Below are 18,112 nucleotides of genomic sequence, written 5' to 3'. Positions count from 1 at the left end.
GACTAGGGACAGTGATTGAACTGCAACTTAGGTACGTGCTCTTGATGGGGAATTGAACCTGTGACCCCATCGGTCACAGTGCTCGGGTTTACACTGTAACCACTGAGCAACACCAGCCAGGTGTAAGGCAGATAGAATTTTTTACTTTGATTGTAACCAATAAATTCACCATTGCCCATTTTATCACGTGGTAACTCAATTAGATTATTGGAGTGTTTGAAATACTACTTCATATATAGAGAATATATTAGAAAATAAGATATTACTTATATATTATTTTTTCAGATTATCCTAATTTAGCTAAGTGCCAATTTCTCAGTATAATTTTGGATGGAAAACAAGATTACTCACCTTGTTACAATTGTGAATAAAAACAATAAATCTGTTTTTCGTGAAGGTCTAATACAGATCCCTTCAGGGGAGGCTCATATGCTTTAATTCAAGTACAAAAGATTTGATGTGTTTTAGCCACTTATCTGTTTTGCATATTTCTGAGTCATAGTTTAGCCTAAAACATTTATAGTACAGGATAAGGGAATTTTTATTGGGCAGCTATTTCTGTGATTTGGGTATTATCTCTGCTTTTGGAACTACCATCTTTTGGTAGAGATCATGTATCTATACTAATAAAAGCCTATGTGGTCGTCATACCCTCACGCCGTGATGCCCTCATGCTGTAACAACCCACCACCAGGAGGTTGTGTGCACAGCGGTCGTGCATGGGTGGGCGGGGCTGTGTGTGCGGGGAGGTGTGCATGGGTGGGCGGGGACTTGATGCTGCGTGTGCCGTGATGCTGGGGGTCCCGGCAGCTCCATGTGAAGCTGCGGAGGCAGGTCCTGGCCTACCTCTTTGGGGCAATCCATCAAGGAGCCCCGGATGGGTGGGCGGGGCCTACCTGTTTGGGGAGATCGATCTCGGGGCTCCCACACTGTGAGAGGGCACAAGCCAGGCTGGGGGACCCCCCTCCCTGAGTGCACGAATTTTGTGCACTGGACCTCTAGTTTATTATAAAATAATAAAGGGCCAAAAATGTATATTAGAATGAAGACAAATAAGCATAATATCTAACTAATCAGACCCTGAAAACCTAATCTATAAATAATATAGAAATAGATTCCTTAAAAAAACAATATTTTTCTTATTGCTAGAATTTCTTATACAATAAACTTATTACTCTGACATGTAGAAGCTTTATCAGCTAACATATTTCTATCCTGAATGTAACTTCTGCTCATAATCATATCGTTTTTAGGAAATTTAATTTTCTTACATCATGGCTTCAGGTTGGTGAAAGATGCATGGTTTGTTGATAAGCACATTTGGAAAATTTTTGTAATTTTAGTCCTAGAGGATCTGACTGCATTTTTAGAAGTTGTCTAGACTGAAGCTACAGAAGACATCTGTAGGCTTACTGTTTGTCTCCCGACTAAATTAGCACCATCCAGCAGATCAGGAGCAATAATAAAGAAAAATGCTGCAATAAGTTCAACATAATGGACATTTTAAAATAGGAAGCATCTTCTTTGGAGATTCAATTACCTCTTTCTGGATACTAGGAAGAGACTTCATCCAATTGTTTTTCTGACTTGTTTTAGAACTTCAGGTAATATGCTTAGCTTTTCCTTGTATTTTCTTTTTCTTTCTTTCTTTTTTTTTAAAATAAAGGAAAGCTTATTATATCTACTTGCTCTCTGCAAGTAAGGTAGTATTTACCAGGTTTGTTCACCATAAAGTTACTATTTCCTTTCCCTACCTTATACTTTAGAAGTAACTCAATAGATTTAGCCCAACCTCAAAAGTGTCTTATAGGAGGGATATTATTATCTGAAGTTCATGTAAGGAGAAGATTTATCTGGTATTTATTTATTTATTTATTTATTTAATCATTTGTTTAGCGGTATGGACTCATGTATATTTTATACTTTTAATTATAATCCAATACCATTTAGTTTATTTTCGTGCTCAAATTGTTCCAGCTGTAGCCATTGGGAGCTCTCTCAATTTGGCTCCTGTTCACTTCCATGAAAAAATTTATTTTGTTGAGTGTTTCTTACTTTGTTATTAGAAACCTTGAGTGTTAGGTCTGCTTGTTGCTACTTATATATCATTACATGTAGGCCTGCTCAGTGGACAGAGCTAAGTATTGTGTGCGTACATACTAACCCACACCTATTCCGGTTTTTTTAAAAATGAATTTTCAGTTAGTTTACATACAATATAATATTAGTTTCAGGTATACAACATAATGAGCATTTATATAACTTATGAAGCATCACCCCAATAACTCTAGTACCCATCTGACACCATACACAGTTATTACATTATCATTGACTATATTCCCTCTGCTGTACTTTACATCCCATGTCATTCAGTTTTGAATAATAAAAGTCAACAACTTCCTGTTTTAGATCTGCTCATGGAGGTTAGGGAAAACAGTAAGTCCTTTCTGAATAGCTTTGCCTCAAGATGATTATCAAGGTAATCATTTCCTTCTAAATATTAGGCCTACAAATGGCATTCTTGGGAGTAAAAGTAGCTCATTTTTAGTGTTTGCCATGCTTGAGTGTCAAGAGAATGTGAGCGCAGCCATGTCTGCCACAGGGTGTTGTAGCAAAGAAAGGAACACATCCGTTCACTGCAGCTCTTGATCCTCGCCTGCGTAGGTATCAAGGTAAAATGTACCTTAACTTGGGCTCCATGTGAAGTGGACCTGGAATTATCAAGTTTGTTAACTTAGACATTTACTTTTAATACTGTTTTTCATGCATGTAACGTCCATCTCTGGTGTTACAGGTGCTACATAAAGTTATTGAGAACTTCAAGTTCAGAAACTTAAATGATCACTTACAAAGTTTAGGGAGTTAGGACACTGGCAAATCAAGAAATGAAGTTAAGTTTTATGTTTCTCTATATTTCTGCTTCTTCTGATCTTTGTCTTTTACTTCAAAAGAATATCTTTCTTTTTTTTTCATTCTATCCTCAGTATTTTGATTTTTACATGACCAAGACCTTCACCATAAGTTTTTTTAGCTTGTTACTTTTCATTTTTATTCCCAACACTAGAGGCCCGGTGCACAAAAATTCACGCACTTGGGAGTTGGGGGGGGTCCCTCAACCCGGCCTGCACCCTCTCACAGTCTGGGAGCCCTCGGGGGATATCCAACTGATGGCTTAGTTCAGGGAGCGGGCCTAAGCCGCAGTCTGTCCTCCCTCTGCAGCTCTGGCCAGCAACCGGCCCCACCCCCCGATCACCCCTCCACTGCCGCCTGTCACTGCCACCCCCCAATTGCTGTCCCCTCTCTCTGCCTGTTGGCACCTGTCTTGGCTGGCCTGGCACTGTCTGCTCGCTGGCCCCACCCCCCGCCGACCAGTTGTTCCACTGTTCGGTTGATTTGCATACTAGGCTTTTATTATATAGGATGGCTTTTTTTTTTTTTTTTTTTTTGCTATTCAAGAGCTTGCTCTGGTGGTACTGAATGGAAAAGATAACAAGAAAGAAATTAATATTCTCTCAATTTTTCTTGTTGTGTATCTTTCAAAAATATTAACTTTATGGCAAATTCTCTGAAATAATTATCCTAACCCATTTCAGTATTTGAAGAAGTTTGTCTCTTTACCTCATTCTCCCTCTGGGGGTAGGAGCTATTGTACCTTCACTGCACTTTAGGCTTCCGCTCTTCAGAAGAGAGACTGATGCCTGTGCCCTGAGGACCCCCCACAGGGACATCGCCCTTAGTGGTCTCCATGGCTCCGGAGGTGGGTCATTGTCACCAGGAGGACCTGCTTCTCCCTCCTGGGCTCAGACCTCACACTGGTCCGGGATGTGAACCTCCATGGAAGGATACTGCTCATGGTTCTCTTAGTCCCCAAACTGTCTTGTGCTTTCTTAGCAACCCGGAGCTGGGACTGACTTCACATGGAGAGGCACTGGTCCCCCTTTTACAAGTTAGGATGTGCGCAGGAGGAAACAAATCAAAACTCAAACAGTGACCAGAGTTGTCAATTCGCCATTAATGTTCATAGCTGTTAACCCCCCCCATGGGAGGTACTTAGCAGTCATTAAACTTGGTCCTCAGTGAAGCCCAGAGGACATCTTGGGAATAAACAGTACTTATTAACAGTGTAGAATCAAAATGGTTTTATTCCTTCCACCTCAGCCTCTGACACTTGCTCAGTAGGGCAACCACATTCGGTAGACTTACCATTCTTACACAATTGTTCTTAAGTGAGTGCTTTGTTTCTTTGTGTTTTTTTACTTTTAAATTTTTTGCTGCATTATTTTTTGGTCTTTTCTATTGTGGATAAAAACACTAGTAATGATGTCAGTGTATGCCTTAATAATGTTCTCTCAGCCCCTGTGTCTCTCTGTGAAAATTCGATCCAGCTGTCAGAGATGGCAGCGTAATTATAATAATTCTGTCATTTGCTCTTTAGAGCTTTGCAGACGGTGGGAGGCAGTGATGGAGCAAGCATGCTCCTGCCTGTCATTCTAATCCTCACATCCCCTTCCTTCATCCCCACCAACCCTGCCCTCTTTAAAGAATCCGAAAGTCAAATTTCTGAGAACAACTATTTCCTGTTTTTTTTTTAAAGTAATAATTTAACATTCCATGTGAATGAGTTGTTGAGGGGATTGATCTATTTTAGTACATGGAGACATAAAAATAATTGGTACCTTTCCATTTGTATTGTAGCTGTCATTTTTGTTGTGATTATCTAGGGATCTCCTAAAAATAATATAAACCTTAAACAAATTTTTATAACAAGTGAGATCTGTTTTCCCACCAGTAGAACATTAGTTCGATCCAACCACATGAAACTCCTGTGTTTGTAGGTCACACATGGTCACATGTGGCCAACTTCATATAATTCTCATACATTTCTCAGTGACCAATGGAAGGGAGAGGTTATTAATGCAGAAAATAACTTACCCTTGGATTTTAAAAGATTGTACTTATTCTGTTTTGGATAATGGAAAAGACCAGAAGCTTTAGTGTTTAGTTGTATTTCATAAACTCAATTAAGTAACTTATTTATTGTATCCTACTACTTAATCATATTAAGTTATGTGTCCTGGAGCGGTGCTTGATGTCTGGGCACAGGTACCGGAGGGGGCCTGATAAAGCAAGCTGAGCTTCCTGGGCCAGCTTGATCTGTTTCCTCTGCAGAATTATGAATAGACTCTGAAAACTGAAACTGCAGCTTCAGAACAGAGCTAAGAATAGCACAGAGTTTTCCCCCTGCTGTCCATTTCATTAACCCAGCAAATAGAAAGCTCAGGGTGTTGGTCTCTTTGACCCTGTACAAAGAGGTTAACCTCTTTAAAGTGCCTCATTTATAAGCACAAACTTCATCATACATTGATTGTACCTTAGGAAAACATGAAAGTTTCATGCTTCTAACTATTAACTTAATAGATGCTTATTAATTTCCTGTACAAAGTAGAGTTAATGACCTATCATCAATTTTATGTACCCTGGGGCTTTTTCTTTACTTGGAGAGATGAGGTTTCATAAATGAACCAGGAAGACATTATTGAATGTATTTATACTTTTATAAAGGTGATAATCGGTGTTAATAGCCAGGAATAGAACTCATTTTTGCTGTGTGACATTAACTGATTTCTTTGGGGCACAAGGACTGATGAGCCAGGTTAGATGTGATCAGTCAGCACAGATGTCAGTCGTGGCTGGAGGGGGCTTGGAGGCTCTGTGGTATTCTCAGCTTCCAGATGACGGCAGTGGGGGCAGGTTGATTACAGAGAGGATAGGGTGCCTCTCAAGAGGAGAATTTCAATTATAACTACCTGTGTGGCCTTGCCACTACCTGCCAGTGGCTGTCAGCCCTGATCTCAGACAAGTCAAGTGGTAAATTCTAAAATGGTGACAAGCAAAGATGCTGTGAGAGTAGCCCGAAGAGGTCTGATCTAATCTTGTTGCTGGGATAGAACAGGAGCACATGAGCTTCTCCTGGAAAAGTGGTCGTGGTTTGATGCGTAAAAGATTATCTGGAGGACATGATGGAATGAGGGTGGGCGGGACTTTGTGACACAGCGAAGCCGTATGCCGTGTACAAGCAACTTCTTGGCATAGAAGTGGGTGCTGGGCTGTAAGGAAAGAGCAGGTTGAGACCAGGTTCTCACAGGCCTGTATTTGTCAGGCTGAGGCACTTGGACTTGACCCTGAAACACTAGGGAACGAGTGAAGGTTTTAAGCCAAGGAATGATGTGAAATGCTCATTTTACGGAGATTATTTTCATGGCTGTGGGTTGGAAGGATTTGAGAAGGACAAGGCTGGACAGAGGCTCCGTATTAGGGATGTTGTTATAATACTCTAGGGCAGCGGTTCTCAACCTGTGGGTCGCGACCATCGGAAAACACATATAGCATATCAGATATTTACATTACGATTCATAACAGTAGCAAAATTACAGTTATGAAGTAGCAACGAAAATAATTTTATGGTTGGGGGTCACCACAATATGAGGAACTGTATTAAAGGGTCGCGGCATTAGGAAGGTTGAGAACCTCTGCTCCAGGGGGAAATCACAAGGATCTTAGCTGGGGTGAGAAAAGGTCAAGTTCAAGAACTATTGGGAAAATTGGAGTTCTTTGTGATTGGATGACCGGTTGATTGTACATAGATAGGGACAGAGAGGCAAGAGACAGGAAGTTTCTGATTTGGAACTTGAGGTGGATAGATGGCCACTAGGGGATGGGACATTAGGGATTAGATTAGCAAAAAAAAAAGATGCTTAATTTGGTTTAGACCACACTGAGCTGAGCCATGTCATGATTAACACAATATTCCGGAAGTTTTTATTTCTCACTGACATGGACCAGCAGCGAGTGTCCCTGTCTGGCTGGCCGTTCTTCTCTGTGCAGTAACTTGGTGGCCGAGATTCCTTTCATCCCATGGCTCTGCCATCTTCAACGTGTGGTTTGCAGAAAGGGGAGGAGCATGGAGCGTTGTTCTTGGGTAGTTTTATGGTCCAGCTCTGTTCTGTATCACTTTCACCCACTTCCCCTCGGCCAGAGCTTATTCCTATGACTGTCTCCAACTGCAAGGGAGGCTGGAACATGTAGCCTCATATGTGCCCACCAACAAGAAGGTGCAGTTGGGGAAGCAGCTAACCAACTGTGCTTCTGGGTGCCTGGGGAGGTTTTGAAAGTTGATATCTGAAACTTGGGAGCAGAGATCTGAGCTGGAAATGTGGCTTTAGGTATCATCAGAGACAGGGTAAGGTTATATTCTGAGAAGTTACTCTTTGAGAACAAGTAGAAACAAGAGCAGGAGGCCAAGAACAGAGCTTTTAAGTTGGCCGGCACACAAAGGTGGTGTGCAAGACGGATGCCAGGAGGCGCCCGAGAGCCTCGAGGAGGGAGGTATTGTACCACGGCAGCCAGGAGTGGACAGTTTCAAGGAGTTGGTGGAAAATAGTGCAGAAAGTAGTAGAAAGACTCACAAAGTGTCTACTGAATCAGATGATTAAATATGGGAGACCTGATTGAGTTGTCTTCACTTCAAGATCATGGTCAAGGCAGAAAGCGATTTCAGGGCGTTGGGAGATCAACAGAGAGGAGCTACAGAGACGGGGAGATGGAGAACCAGGAGGGAGGGGGTCATTGATGAAACAAGGTCCCCGAGAGAACAAGGACAAAGGAGAACTTACTGAAATAAAATTCTGAGTTCACCCAAGTACTGCTTTTTTGGACACCTTTTGAGCCCACATTATGATTGATGACATATCTGTTATGAGCAATTTTGTTACCTTACCTAGCAGGAGACTATAATTATATTTCCAGTTCCCTATTAGTTAGTTTATGTTCTCAATGCACATCTCCTGGGAAATGCAATTCCTCTTTGAGCGGAAACTTGCGTTTTTCTTGGTTTCGAATGCAAAGTATAACAAAGAAAAAAGAAATAGTCCGCTGTAACTTTGTCATAACTTTGCTAAACTAAGGCAGATTGTACATCTTTTATTTTCCCTAATAAATGGAGTTATAACCTGTCTCTCTGTATTTCAATAAATGTTATTATGTGTCCTAGTTTCCCTCGTCCCTACTGTAGCTAGGAACGTGTTTAGAGGTCCTTTTCTTTCCTAGAGCATTTTTTAATAATGAGGAAGTGAGACGGAAATCAAGAGGCTTACATGTAGATTGTGGTGTGAAATATTGAGCAAGCCCTGGTTTTATTAATAGATCACTGCATAGCTATCTTTCCATTTTACATCCAATCGATTCACATTTTCCAGTGAGGCACATAACATTAGTTTAAAATGCTTTAAAAATTGTTTCTATATTATAACTTGTTTCTAACTTAAGACTGGAATATTTAGAAGTAAAAAGAATCTTCATATAAGCTATTATTATTATTTATATACCAATGATAAAGGTGATGGCAAGAATGATTTTTGGTATGTTTATTTTAAACAGCACTTCACAGAACAGTTCGATTGTATTAAAACCTTAAAATGTCACCAAAGGTCATATTTAGAATTTGAGTGACTATTTCTTTGGAAGTACAATTTAATGTTTGTACTTTGATGCTCTGAGGTTTTTGAATGTTATTGCTTTATCACCAGAGTCTCTTTTTTTTAAAAATTCTAATATTAGGAAGTAGTGTCAAATTAAGTAGAATATATTTAAAATAATGATTTTAATTTCTATTTTCTAGAAAAAGGTAGGTAATTATATTCATTTTATCTTGGTACCTGGCTTATAATAAACCCTCAATAAATATTTATGATTTAAGGATGATACTTGAGTTAGTATTTTTTTTTAGAAAAGATGTGTATCTGTTATAATAGTGCATGCAACATTTCTCTCCCTCTCTCTCTCTCTCTCTCTCTCTCTCTCTCTCTCTCTCTCTCTCTCTCTCTCTTCTTTCTATCTTTCTATCCTTGATATCAGGGTCAGCCCTTAACTGCAAAAAGATGAGTTGGCTGTGAAATGAGTATCCAGCAATCATCTCTCCATTATTCTAGGCAGAATACATTTTAGAACGAAAGTGGCACCATTTAGAGAAAACCACACTTTGTCTCACTCTGGTCCAGGGCTCCAAGCATGCCCCCAAAACCTCTTCATTATAGGCCTATTTTTCTCCAAGTGTCACTTTCTCTCTTGTGATTTATTTTAAGGCATGTTTTTACCTCCTTAACCCCACTGTTTTATCAGCTTCTTGTTTTTTATGTAGAATAGGGAGTTGGGTTTGGAGAAGGAAAATAAAGGTGGAGGTGAGGTCAGCATCTCATGTGTGTACAATGCCAAGCAGTGTGTTGGACATTTGAATAGAGGTGCATTACAGTGCCTTGCTCAGTACCTGGCATATACCCACCTCCACATATCACCCTTAAGAGGCCTGCTCCAGGACCCTGCTCTATTGGATAGATGTAGCATTTGGTTTTCATTCTACTGAATTCTCACCCTTCATAGAACTCATTTGGGCACCACATCATCATATCACTCATGCTGGCTGCTATAATAAATGAGCCTCTCAATTTCAGTGGCTTAGCACCCCTATATGTTTTTGTCCCTCCTTGCCCCGCCCCGCCCTCATATTGAACAATGCAGTGTGGTTCTAAAGGGGCTCTGTGACACACAATCTTTTAAGGACTGAAAACTGAAGAAAGCTCAGTATTTTCCAAGGTTACCTTGGAGGTCAAGTGTCCAGATTGCAGAAAGCAAAAAAGATAGAGGATTTTATGGGCCAGTGCCTGGAGGTCACTGTGAGTAGGGTACATGCTTCCATTTATTTGTGTCTTTCAGTTGCTTTTTTCTGTGTCTTATAATATTTTTTTTTAGTACAGGTCTTTTACCTCCTTGGTTAAATTTATTCCTAGATGTTTTGTTGTTGTTGTTGTTTGTCAGTAAACTGATCTGACCGATGAAGATTTACGTCAACACATTTGCAGTTGTAAATAGGATTGTTTTTTTAGTTTTCTTTCCTGATAATTCATTTTGGTGTATAAAAATGCAACTGAGCCCTAGCCGGTTTGGCTGAGTGGATAGAACATTGGCCTGCGGAGTGAAGGGTCCTGGTTTCAATTCCAGTCAAGGGCACGTACTTGGTTGAAGGCGGGAGACAACCCATCCATGTATCTCTCTCACATTGATGTTTCTCTCTGTCTTTCCTCCTCCTTCCACTCTTCTCTAAAAATCAATGGAAAAAAAGCCTCGGGTGAGGATTAACACAACAACAATAACAATAACAAAAGCAACTGATTCTGGGATATTTATTTTGTATCCTGCTACTTTACTGAATTTATCAGTTCCAGTAGTTTTTTTGGTGGAAGTTTTAGGGTTCTCTCTATATAGTAATCATATCATCTGCAAATGACAGTTTTACTTCTTCCTTTCCTATTTGGATGCCTTTTACTTCTTCTTGTCTGATTGCTGTGTACTATGTTCAATAAGAGTGGTGAAAGCGGACATCCCTGTCTTGTTCTTGATCTTGCTTTTAGTTTTTCCTCATTGAATATGATGTTAGCTATGGGTATGTCACTTGTGGCCTTTAAAAACGTTCCCTCTATTTCCACTTTTCTGAGAGTTTTTATCATAAATGGGTGCTAGATTTTGTCAAAAGCTTTTTCTGCATTTATTGATATGATCACATGATTTTTATCCTTCATTTTGTTTATGTGATGTGTCACACTAATTGATTTGTGGATATTGTGCCAACCTTGCATCCCAGGAATAAATCCCACTTGATCATGGTGTGTGATCTTTTTAATGTATTGCTCGATTCAGTTTGCTAATGTTTTGTTGAGGATTTTAGCATCTTGTTCATCGGGAATATTGGCCTATAATTTTATTTTTTTTGTAATGTGTTTATCTGGTTTTGGAATTAGGATAATGCTGGCCTTATAAAATAAGATTGGGAGTCTTCCCTCCTCTTGAATACTTTGGAATAGTTTAAGAAGGATAGGTGTTAGTTCCTCTTTAAATGTTTGGTAAAATTCACCTGTGAAGCTGTCTGGTCTGGGACTTCTGTGTATTGGAAGTTTTTTTTTATTATTGCTCCAATTTCATTAGTTGTAATTGGTCTGCTCAGATTTTCTGTTTCTTCTTGATTTGGTGTTGAAAGATTGTATGTTTCTAGAAATTTATTCGTTGTCTTTCAGATTCCCAATTTGTTGGTATATAGTTTTTGTATGGAAACAACAACCCTGTGTTGTTGTTGTTGTTTTTTCCTGCTGGTATAAATAGAGTGAATTGTTTCCCTTTAGTCATTGATTCTGTTTCAGAAATCATTTGAAAATCCAAATGGAGGGAAATGTTTTCTTTTCTTTTTCAAATACAATGAACATCCTGAAAGTAATAGAAAAACCAAATATTTGAAGGCTTTTCCTGGCAATGCTTTGGATGAGATGGTACCGCTGTTCTCTTTCCCGTCTGGAAGATTACTTTTGTGAAATCCCCCCTCTGGCAGTCCCCAGCCTCTTCCTTCCGTCTCTGTTTCCCAGCAGCTGCATTTCCTGTGTTCTGCCAGATGGGAACATACCTATGTTAGTTTAATCTGTGTGTCCATCCACTCATTCATCCAAGCACTGACAAAAAAAAAAAAAAAAGGAAAAAGAAGAAGAAAGAGAAAAAGTTGAAATTTACTGTGATAGAATGACACACTGAATAGGACAAGGACCCAGGGGAAAGGCTCTTAGCTCTACCTTGTGGGTGAGGGAGAGGTGGGGTGTGCTTCTTTTTTAAAATTGTTTTTATTTTATTGACTTTTTACAGAGGAAGGGAGAGGGATAGAGAGTTAGAAACATCAATGAGAGAGAAACATCGATCAGCTGCCTCCTGCACACCCCCCACTGGGGATGTGCCTGCAACCAAGGTACATGCCCTTGACCGGAATCGAACCCGGGACCCTTCAGTCCGCAGGCCGAAGCTCTATCCACCGAGCCAAACCAGGGAGGGTGGGTGTGCTTCTTTTAGGGGAAGGAAATTGGGTCCAAGTCTCTTGAATTACTCATGGATACTTTCCCTCCCTCAGATAAGGTTTAGGAGGAAAAGAAACCTGGATTGATAATCTCTAACTCCAGCACCTCGTCCAGGGCCAGGCTCATAGACATTCAGTAAACTCATCTGACCGAGGAAGATTTACGTCAACACATTTATAAACTTTACATAGTACACAATTTTCTACACATTATCTCATGCACTCCTCTCAATAGCTCTGCCATAGGGCAGATATGCCTATTCCTGGCTTATAGATAACGAACCCAAAGTCAGAGAGATTTGGTGTTTTGCCAACATCACCCAGCGGGTTAGTAGGGTAGACCTCAGGTCCTGCACCTAATCTTGACTGTTTTTCCCTCCTGGAAATCAGTATTTAAGTATGAAAATCATGCTTTGAAATCTGTAGCATGTGCTTTGAGGTGAGGCATCAGACCACCTGACTGAGTAACGAGGGCTGTGCATTCACCTTGGGTCACACGAGAATTTATTTTTAACAGAAACAAAATATTTCTCCCACCATGTTTTAGAGCTCCTTGTACTCCTGCCAGCACAGTGTTTGTACCCAGTAGGCGCTCTGTAACTATTTCTGAAATAATGGACAACGGTTTAAAATGTGTAATTCAGATTCACCTAAACTGGCCAGAGTCTGAGGCTTTCATAAGTTTCTACTATATTCATTGTGCCATGGGGGACGACATTTGCCTGTGGTATATTTGCATTCAGGAATGCTTTTTTTAAACGCAAGGACTTTTTAACACACTAGCTTGGTTTTCTGGGTTTTATTTTATTATTAATTATTTTTGGCTTCATCATTCTTCTAGCACTTACACGCCTAGAGCCTGCCCAAGGACACAGTGTGTGGAAGCTGAGACTGGCCGGATGTTCTCAGCACAGCAGGTTGAGACATATGAAAATGGACTTACTTTTGTGTCATTTGATGCTTTGAAAGTCTCAAACTTCCTTAGTGTTGGAGTTTATGCTAGACATTTATTGCTTCCCTCTCTGACTTATCCATGAGTCATTCCATGAGGTATCAGTGTTGTCCTCAGAAATAGCATGACCTGGTGCCAAACATAGTAAAATTGCAGATGACTAGGGATGAAGGCATGGCTGATAGAAGTATAAAATTACACATTTCCACATGGATTCGGCTTCACTTCAAACTTACATGTGTCTGAAGACTTATTTTGTACCTTCCGCTCCTTTCCTGCTTCCCACCCCCAACACCTTGCCAGCTGCTACCCAGCTCATGCAGTGGTGGCTCCTAACTATGAAAACATCCCGACTGCTTGCTCCTCCCCTTTATGCTGCACATCTAATTCACGTTCATGCCATGGTGCATTGACCTCTAAAATATTTCTGAAAGCAGGGGATTGAGACTGTTTTAAAACCAGGTGTGAGTGCATTGCTAAATCTCCTTATAGCTACGAAATTATGGGAACAGAGCTGAGAGCCCTGGAAGTGTTTACTGTCAAATCAGCAAAAGTACTTGGGGTAAAAAATAAATAAAATATTAAGGAGTTTTCAATCTTAGAAGACATTCTCCTCTATATACTAGACTGCAGATTTATTTCATCATCTCTGGAAACACTTGCTTTTTTCAAAAATCTGCAACTACGAGAGAGAAGACAGTGGGAATTATTCAGAGTGTGGCACATGCCAGGTGGTTGCGAAATGTTTAATGAATGAGGACATGGACAGATGGACAAAAATAGAGTGGTAATGGCGAAAGGACCCTGAACTCTGTGCCTGCTTTCTGTTTTTGCTGAGCAGGAATCTATTTTCATTTCGCTTTGGTTTGTTTTTCTAAGAGCAAGATAAATGTCATTTTAGAAAGACAGACCCACCTTTAATATTACTCATTACTAGGGAGACACCATAAGTGTCTCAGGCTACCACCGAATGGCATTTTATTCTACACAATATCCACGGGAGAGCTTTGGAAAGGGTCTATAATTAAAGACTCAGTAGTGACGGTTATGTGTTTAAAATGAAAGAAAAACGGAATATTAAGGTTGTAAACCTTCATGTACTAAGCAATGAAGGTCAATGCTATTTTTTTCCTCATTAATTATTCCAGTGGCTTATTCTTGCAAGTTACTTTTGTTCTGCCGCATACTAAAGAAATGAAAGTTAGAGAATTACTTCTTATTTTCTGTTTCCATTTTGCAGGGGAAGATGGTGAAAGGAATGGGAGGTGCTATGGATCTGGTGTCCAGTGCCAAAACCAAGGTTGTGGTCACCATGGAGCATTCTGCAAAGGTAACGCATGCAGCTTTTGGAAATTCTCAATACACCAAAATCCTATACACCCGGTCACCTGACCATGGCCTCTTTTTTTTTTTTTGGCTTATTCAAGTTGATAGCATTTATACTTTGAGGGGAAATTATAAATAAAGGCAGTTACTTACTATCATTTACTACATGGTTGTTTAACTTTGAATGAAGCACAAATATCAGGACCTTCTTTGATTGTTTGCCTTGTAGACACATCCAAAGTAAAAGCTATAGCGTCTTCAAAGCAATGAAAAGATGTCAAGGCAGATGTGTTGATTCAGTTTTAAAGATGATTATAGTGGTTGCTATCCATGTGAAAAATGAAAAACAGCAGAATATAGGTCTTTTAACAACAGTTATTTTCAAATGGACAATATGGCCTCTTACCAAGGCTGTGAGGTGCCATTTGGAGAAGGTGTTACAAAATTGTGGGCTAGGTGACAGAAAGCATCCTGATTCTGAAAAGTATCATACTTTTATTTTAACAAATCATCAAATATTTATTGAGTGACTGTTAAGTGCTAGGCACTGACCAAAAGTAGACAAAAATCATTGAATCATTGACCTCATGGAACTTACATTTGATGATGATGGCAGTGGTGGTGATGTGATGATGATGATGGTGGTGATGATGATGTTGGTGGTGATAAAGATGAAGATGATGGTGATGATAGTGATGATGATAGTTTCCATGTATTGAGCTCACTGAGTGCCAACAGCACACTAAGCACTTGTTGAGTGTACAAGCACATGAACTTGATCATAGGCATCTTTCATGGTTCCAGAAACAGCTTCAGACAAGTTAAGTAATTTGCCTGAGTTCTACATAACTAGTGGAGCTGAGATTAGACTTGGGGGTCCCTGACTCTGAAGCCCAGTTTTCTAACTTCAGAGCAATCCATTTAACTTTCTTCCTCGTTCCCAACTCAACGTGTTAGGACCGGCTGAGCATAACTGCTTTGCTGACCTGAATCCATGGACTTTGGATGATTTGAAATGTTGCTATTGGGTGGTACCCTCTTTGTTTTTTGTGCCCTTTGTCCATTTCCACTTATTCTTTAAAATTCTTAGTTTTAAAGCAAATGCTGCCTATTCCTACCTTGAGACCTGCTATTCTGAGTGGAAGTGGTAGTTGGCCCTGTTTTCATTGAGCGATGCAGCACAGGGGGAGATCATGGAGCTGCAAGATTGGCTTCTGACTTGCTTCCCATGGGGAGTTCTGTTACAGAGAGATGTGTGCTGTGAAATGGCTCTGTTGTAAAAACTGTAATAAATGTGGGATTATCATAAACTGTTTAGTAAACAGTGGGAAGTGAGCAGTGGAGCATAAATATGAAACATTGGAAATGAAACCAGCACAGGTTGCTTCTGAGATGCCTTGCAGAAGCATCCAAAGTACCTCGTTTCAGAGGCAGAAGGATGCCAAGCATGCAAATGAAGTCCAATTTTCTGGAACATTATGTCTATTTGGACAACACTTTTTCTGACTTTCCTTTTGTTGTTACTTAAGTCCGACTCATTTTAAGTTATATTGGTGCAGTTGTTTTCAAAACATTAGGCCTGTATTTAGAAATTCTCTTGCTCTTTGTTTTAAATGTGTGTGTGTGTTTTTTTCACCTCAGCTGGAAATTTTGATAGAGGAAAAGAAATAGTACTTCAAATTTCTGATTAGAAATCCCTTCTAAAGCTTTGCACAGAAGCAAGATATTTTTTTGTTACCATTTCTTCTTTTTCTTCTCTCCATGGGAAATGGCCTTGAGTTTTAGAACAGAACTGAAGTTAGATATTTTTCTCTAGATACTTTCACTTGAATAAACTAACAGAAATATATTTATGATTAAAGTAATAACAGTGATTTGTTCACACATAAGATCTTGAAAACTAACCAAGAGAGGTTTCTCTTCTTGCCAACTTCACTTCCTATCCGTGGTCTAGGATGTGTGGTTGCTCCTGTCTATCGTTCACCTGGACTCATTGTTACTGGCCCAGCTCCAGGCAACACCAAGACCTCCTGCTTCTCTTCTGCATCTTTTACTCTGGCCAAACAGTTGGTAGAGGCTGGAGAGGAGATGGAGGGGAGACAGGTTTTTCACTCCTGGTAGCCTCTCCAGGTAACCATCTGTTCTGGCAGACATGCCAGGTAACTTCTGCCTAATGATTAAGTGAACAGCTTAGGGGAGAAGTCCCCTGAGTTTTGTAAGACACACGGGTGAAACATTTGCCACGAAGGATTAAAACTGTCATTGTTGTGAAACAGCTTACATTTGATGTAAGGTCAAATATCAAAGACAGTTCATCTCGTATCCTGAGGCAGCATGTTTTTCTGAGAGGGTGGGGCTGCTAGGTGGCTTTCAGGTACCACTTCCTCATAGGGGAGCAGATGCAGGTGGCTTATAAATATAGCATTACCTGACCTTTAGAAGCATGCCTGTGTTGTTGCTGCTCTAATGAGACAAAGGAAACTCGCTCCTTGCCAGCCTGTGCAAGCAGCCAGCAGCTGCTGGTGTTGGAACTGGGCTGCCTGCCAGGGCTGCTCTAGAGGAAACTTCCCAACTCTTCCCTGCCTTCAAGCTGCCTCTGGAGACCCCACGGGAGGCACTGGTGTGCACCTGGCATTGCGGCATAATTTCCCTATAAGCTTAGACATCAGGGTTGCAGGCAACATGGTAAAGTAGGCCAAGTGTTGTGGTGTCCAGCCACCTTCTTTCTTGAGCTTCTTTTCATCTCTTGACATGTCCTTCTTCTGCACTTGAAAAATGGGAAGAAACAAACGAAATGAGTATCAGTTTGAGTTCTCACTAGGTGCAGGGCCCTCTGCTTGGCATCGCACGCGCTGAATCTCGTGAGCCTCTCAGTGACCCTGTGAAGGAAGACTGGGACGGGGGCAGGTGAGAAACTTGCCTGGGTAAGTGGTGGGGGTAGGAGTCTCCCTCAGTGTCATCCAGCCTGTGTTCATCATAGCATACCTGTCACATCCTCACCAAAGCTACCTCTCCACCAGCATCCCGCCCACACCTGCCCTTTACTTGAAGCTTTAGGTTTCAGAATTTCCTCTTTTTCTTTTTCCATTTTAGCGAGTCAAAATACGCTTTGCTTTGGTGAGATAGGTATCAGCAAAGTAGGTAACGCAATCTGAAAATCAAATTGTGTCTCTTAGGATCCATCTCCTCTTCTTCCCTTCTGTATTAGAATTCTCCAAGTTTTACCTGTGCACATACATACTAGCCCAGGGACAGACTACATTTCCCAGAACCCCTTGCATGTAGATGCATCCATGTGACCAAGTTTGGGTCAATGGCGTTTGAGTATTTGCAATGTGTGTAATTTTTGAGCCATGTCCTTAATGGGAAAGCAGATTTCATTGGACTTTCTTTCCCCCCCTCTGGCTATCTGCAGCAGTAGTGTTGGGCCCAAGGTTGTAAAACATATTGCTAGGCTCACAGAGCTGCCCCCCGAGCCTAGGTGCCCTGTCTCCTTCTTCATGGGTTCCTGCCAGGATTCCTCATAACTCCATCCTACATCCTTGCCTCTATGCTCTTCTCATCCTCTACACCTTTCTTGGCTGCTATCTAAATTTTTGGCACCAACTACTATTTTTCATTCCGGACTCCTTATTTTCACACTGAAATTATACAACGAAACTCTGATGAGTCTAGAACTGTATTTTTTCCTTAGTAGACACCTCCACAACTCCACCTGCTTGTTCCACACCCACCTCAACAGCAGCACACACACAAGTGACATCATTCTCATTTCCCTGAAACTCTCCTTCTGCTTAGACCTCCTAGAGCAGAGACTCTTCCAGCCCCATTGGGAAAGGCAGGCACCCTTGGTATTTTCTGCTCCTACCCCTACACCAGGCACTGTCAATATT

At 40.7% G+C, this 18,112-nt stretch overlaps 1 protein-coding gene across 1 annotated transcript in view; it reads left to right on the top strand.

Moving 5' to 3' along the window:
* Window positions 1-18,112, top strand: part of OXCT1 (3-oxoacid CoA-transferase 1) — a 115,348-nt gene that overhangs the window by 77,590 nt on the left and 19,646 nt on the right. The window contains 1 exon segment of the mRNA XM_006110040.3: window positions 14,134-14,223. Within this exon segment, the coding sequence (XP_006110102.1) occupies window positions 14,134-14,223 (90 nt within the window).

The sequence above is a fragment of the Myotis lucifugus genome, unplaced genomic scaffold (assembly GCF_000147115.1).
Source record: "Myotis lucifugus unplaced genomic scaffold, Myoluc2.0 scaffold_68, whole genome shotgun sequence".
NCBI classification, from domain to species: domain Eukaryota; kingdom Metazoa; phylum Chordata; class Mammalia; order Chiroptera; family Vespertilionidae; genus Myotis; species Myotis lucifugus.
This window is presented reverse-complemented; position numbering and strand designations above follow the sequence as displayed.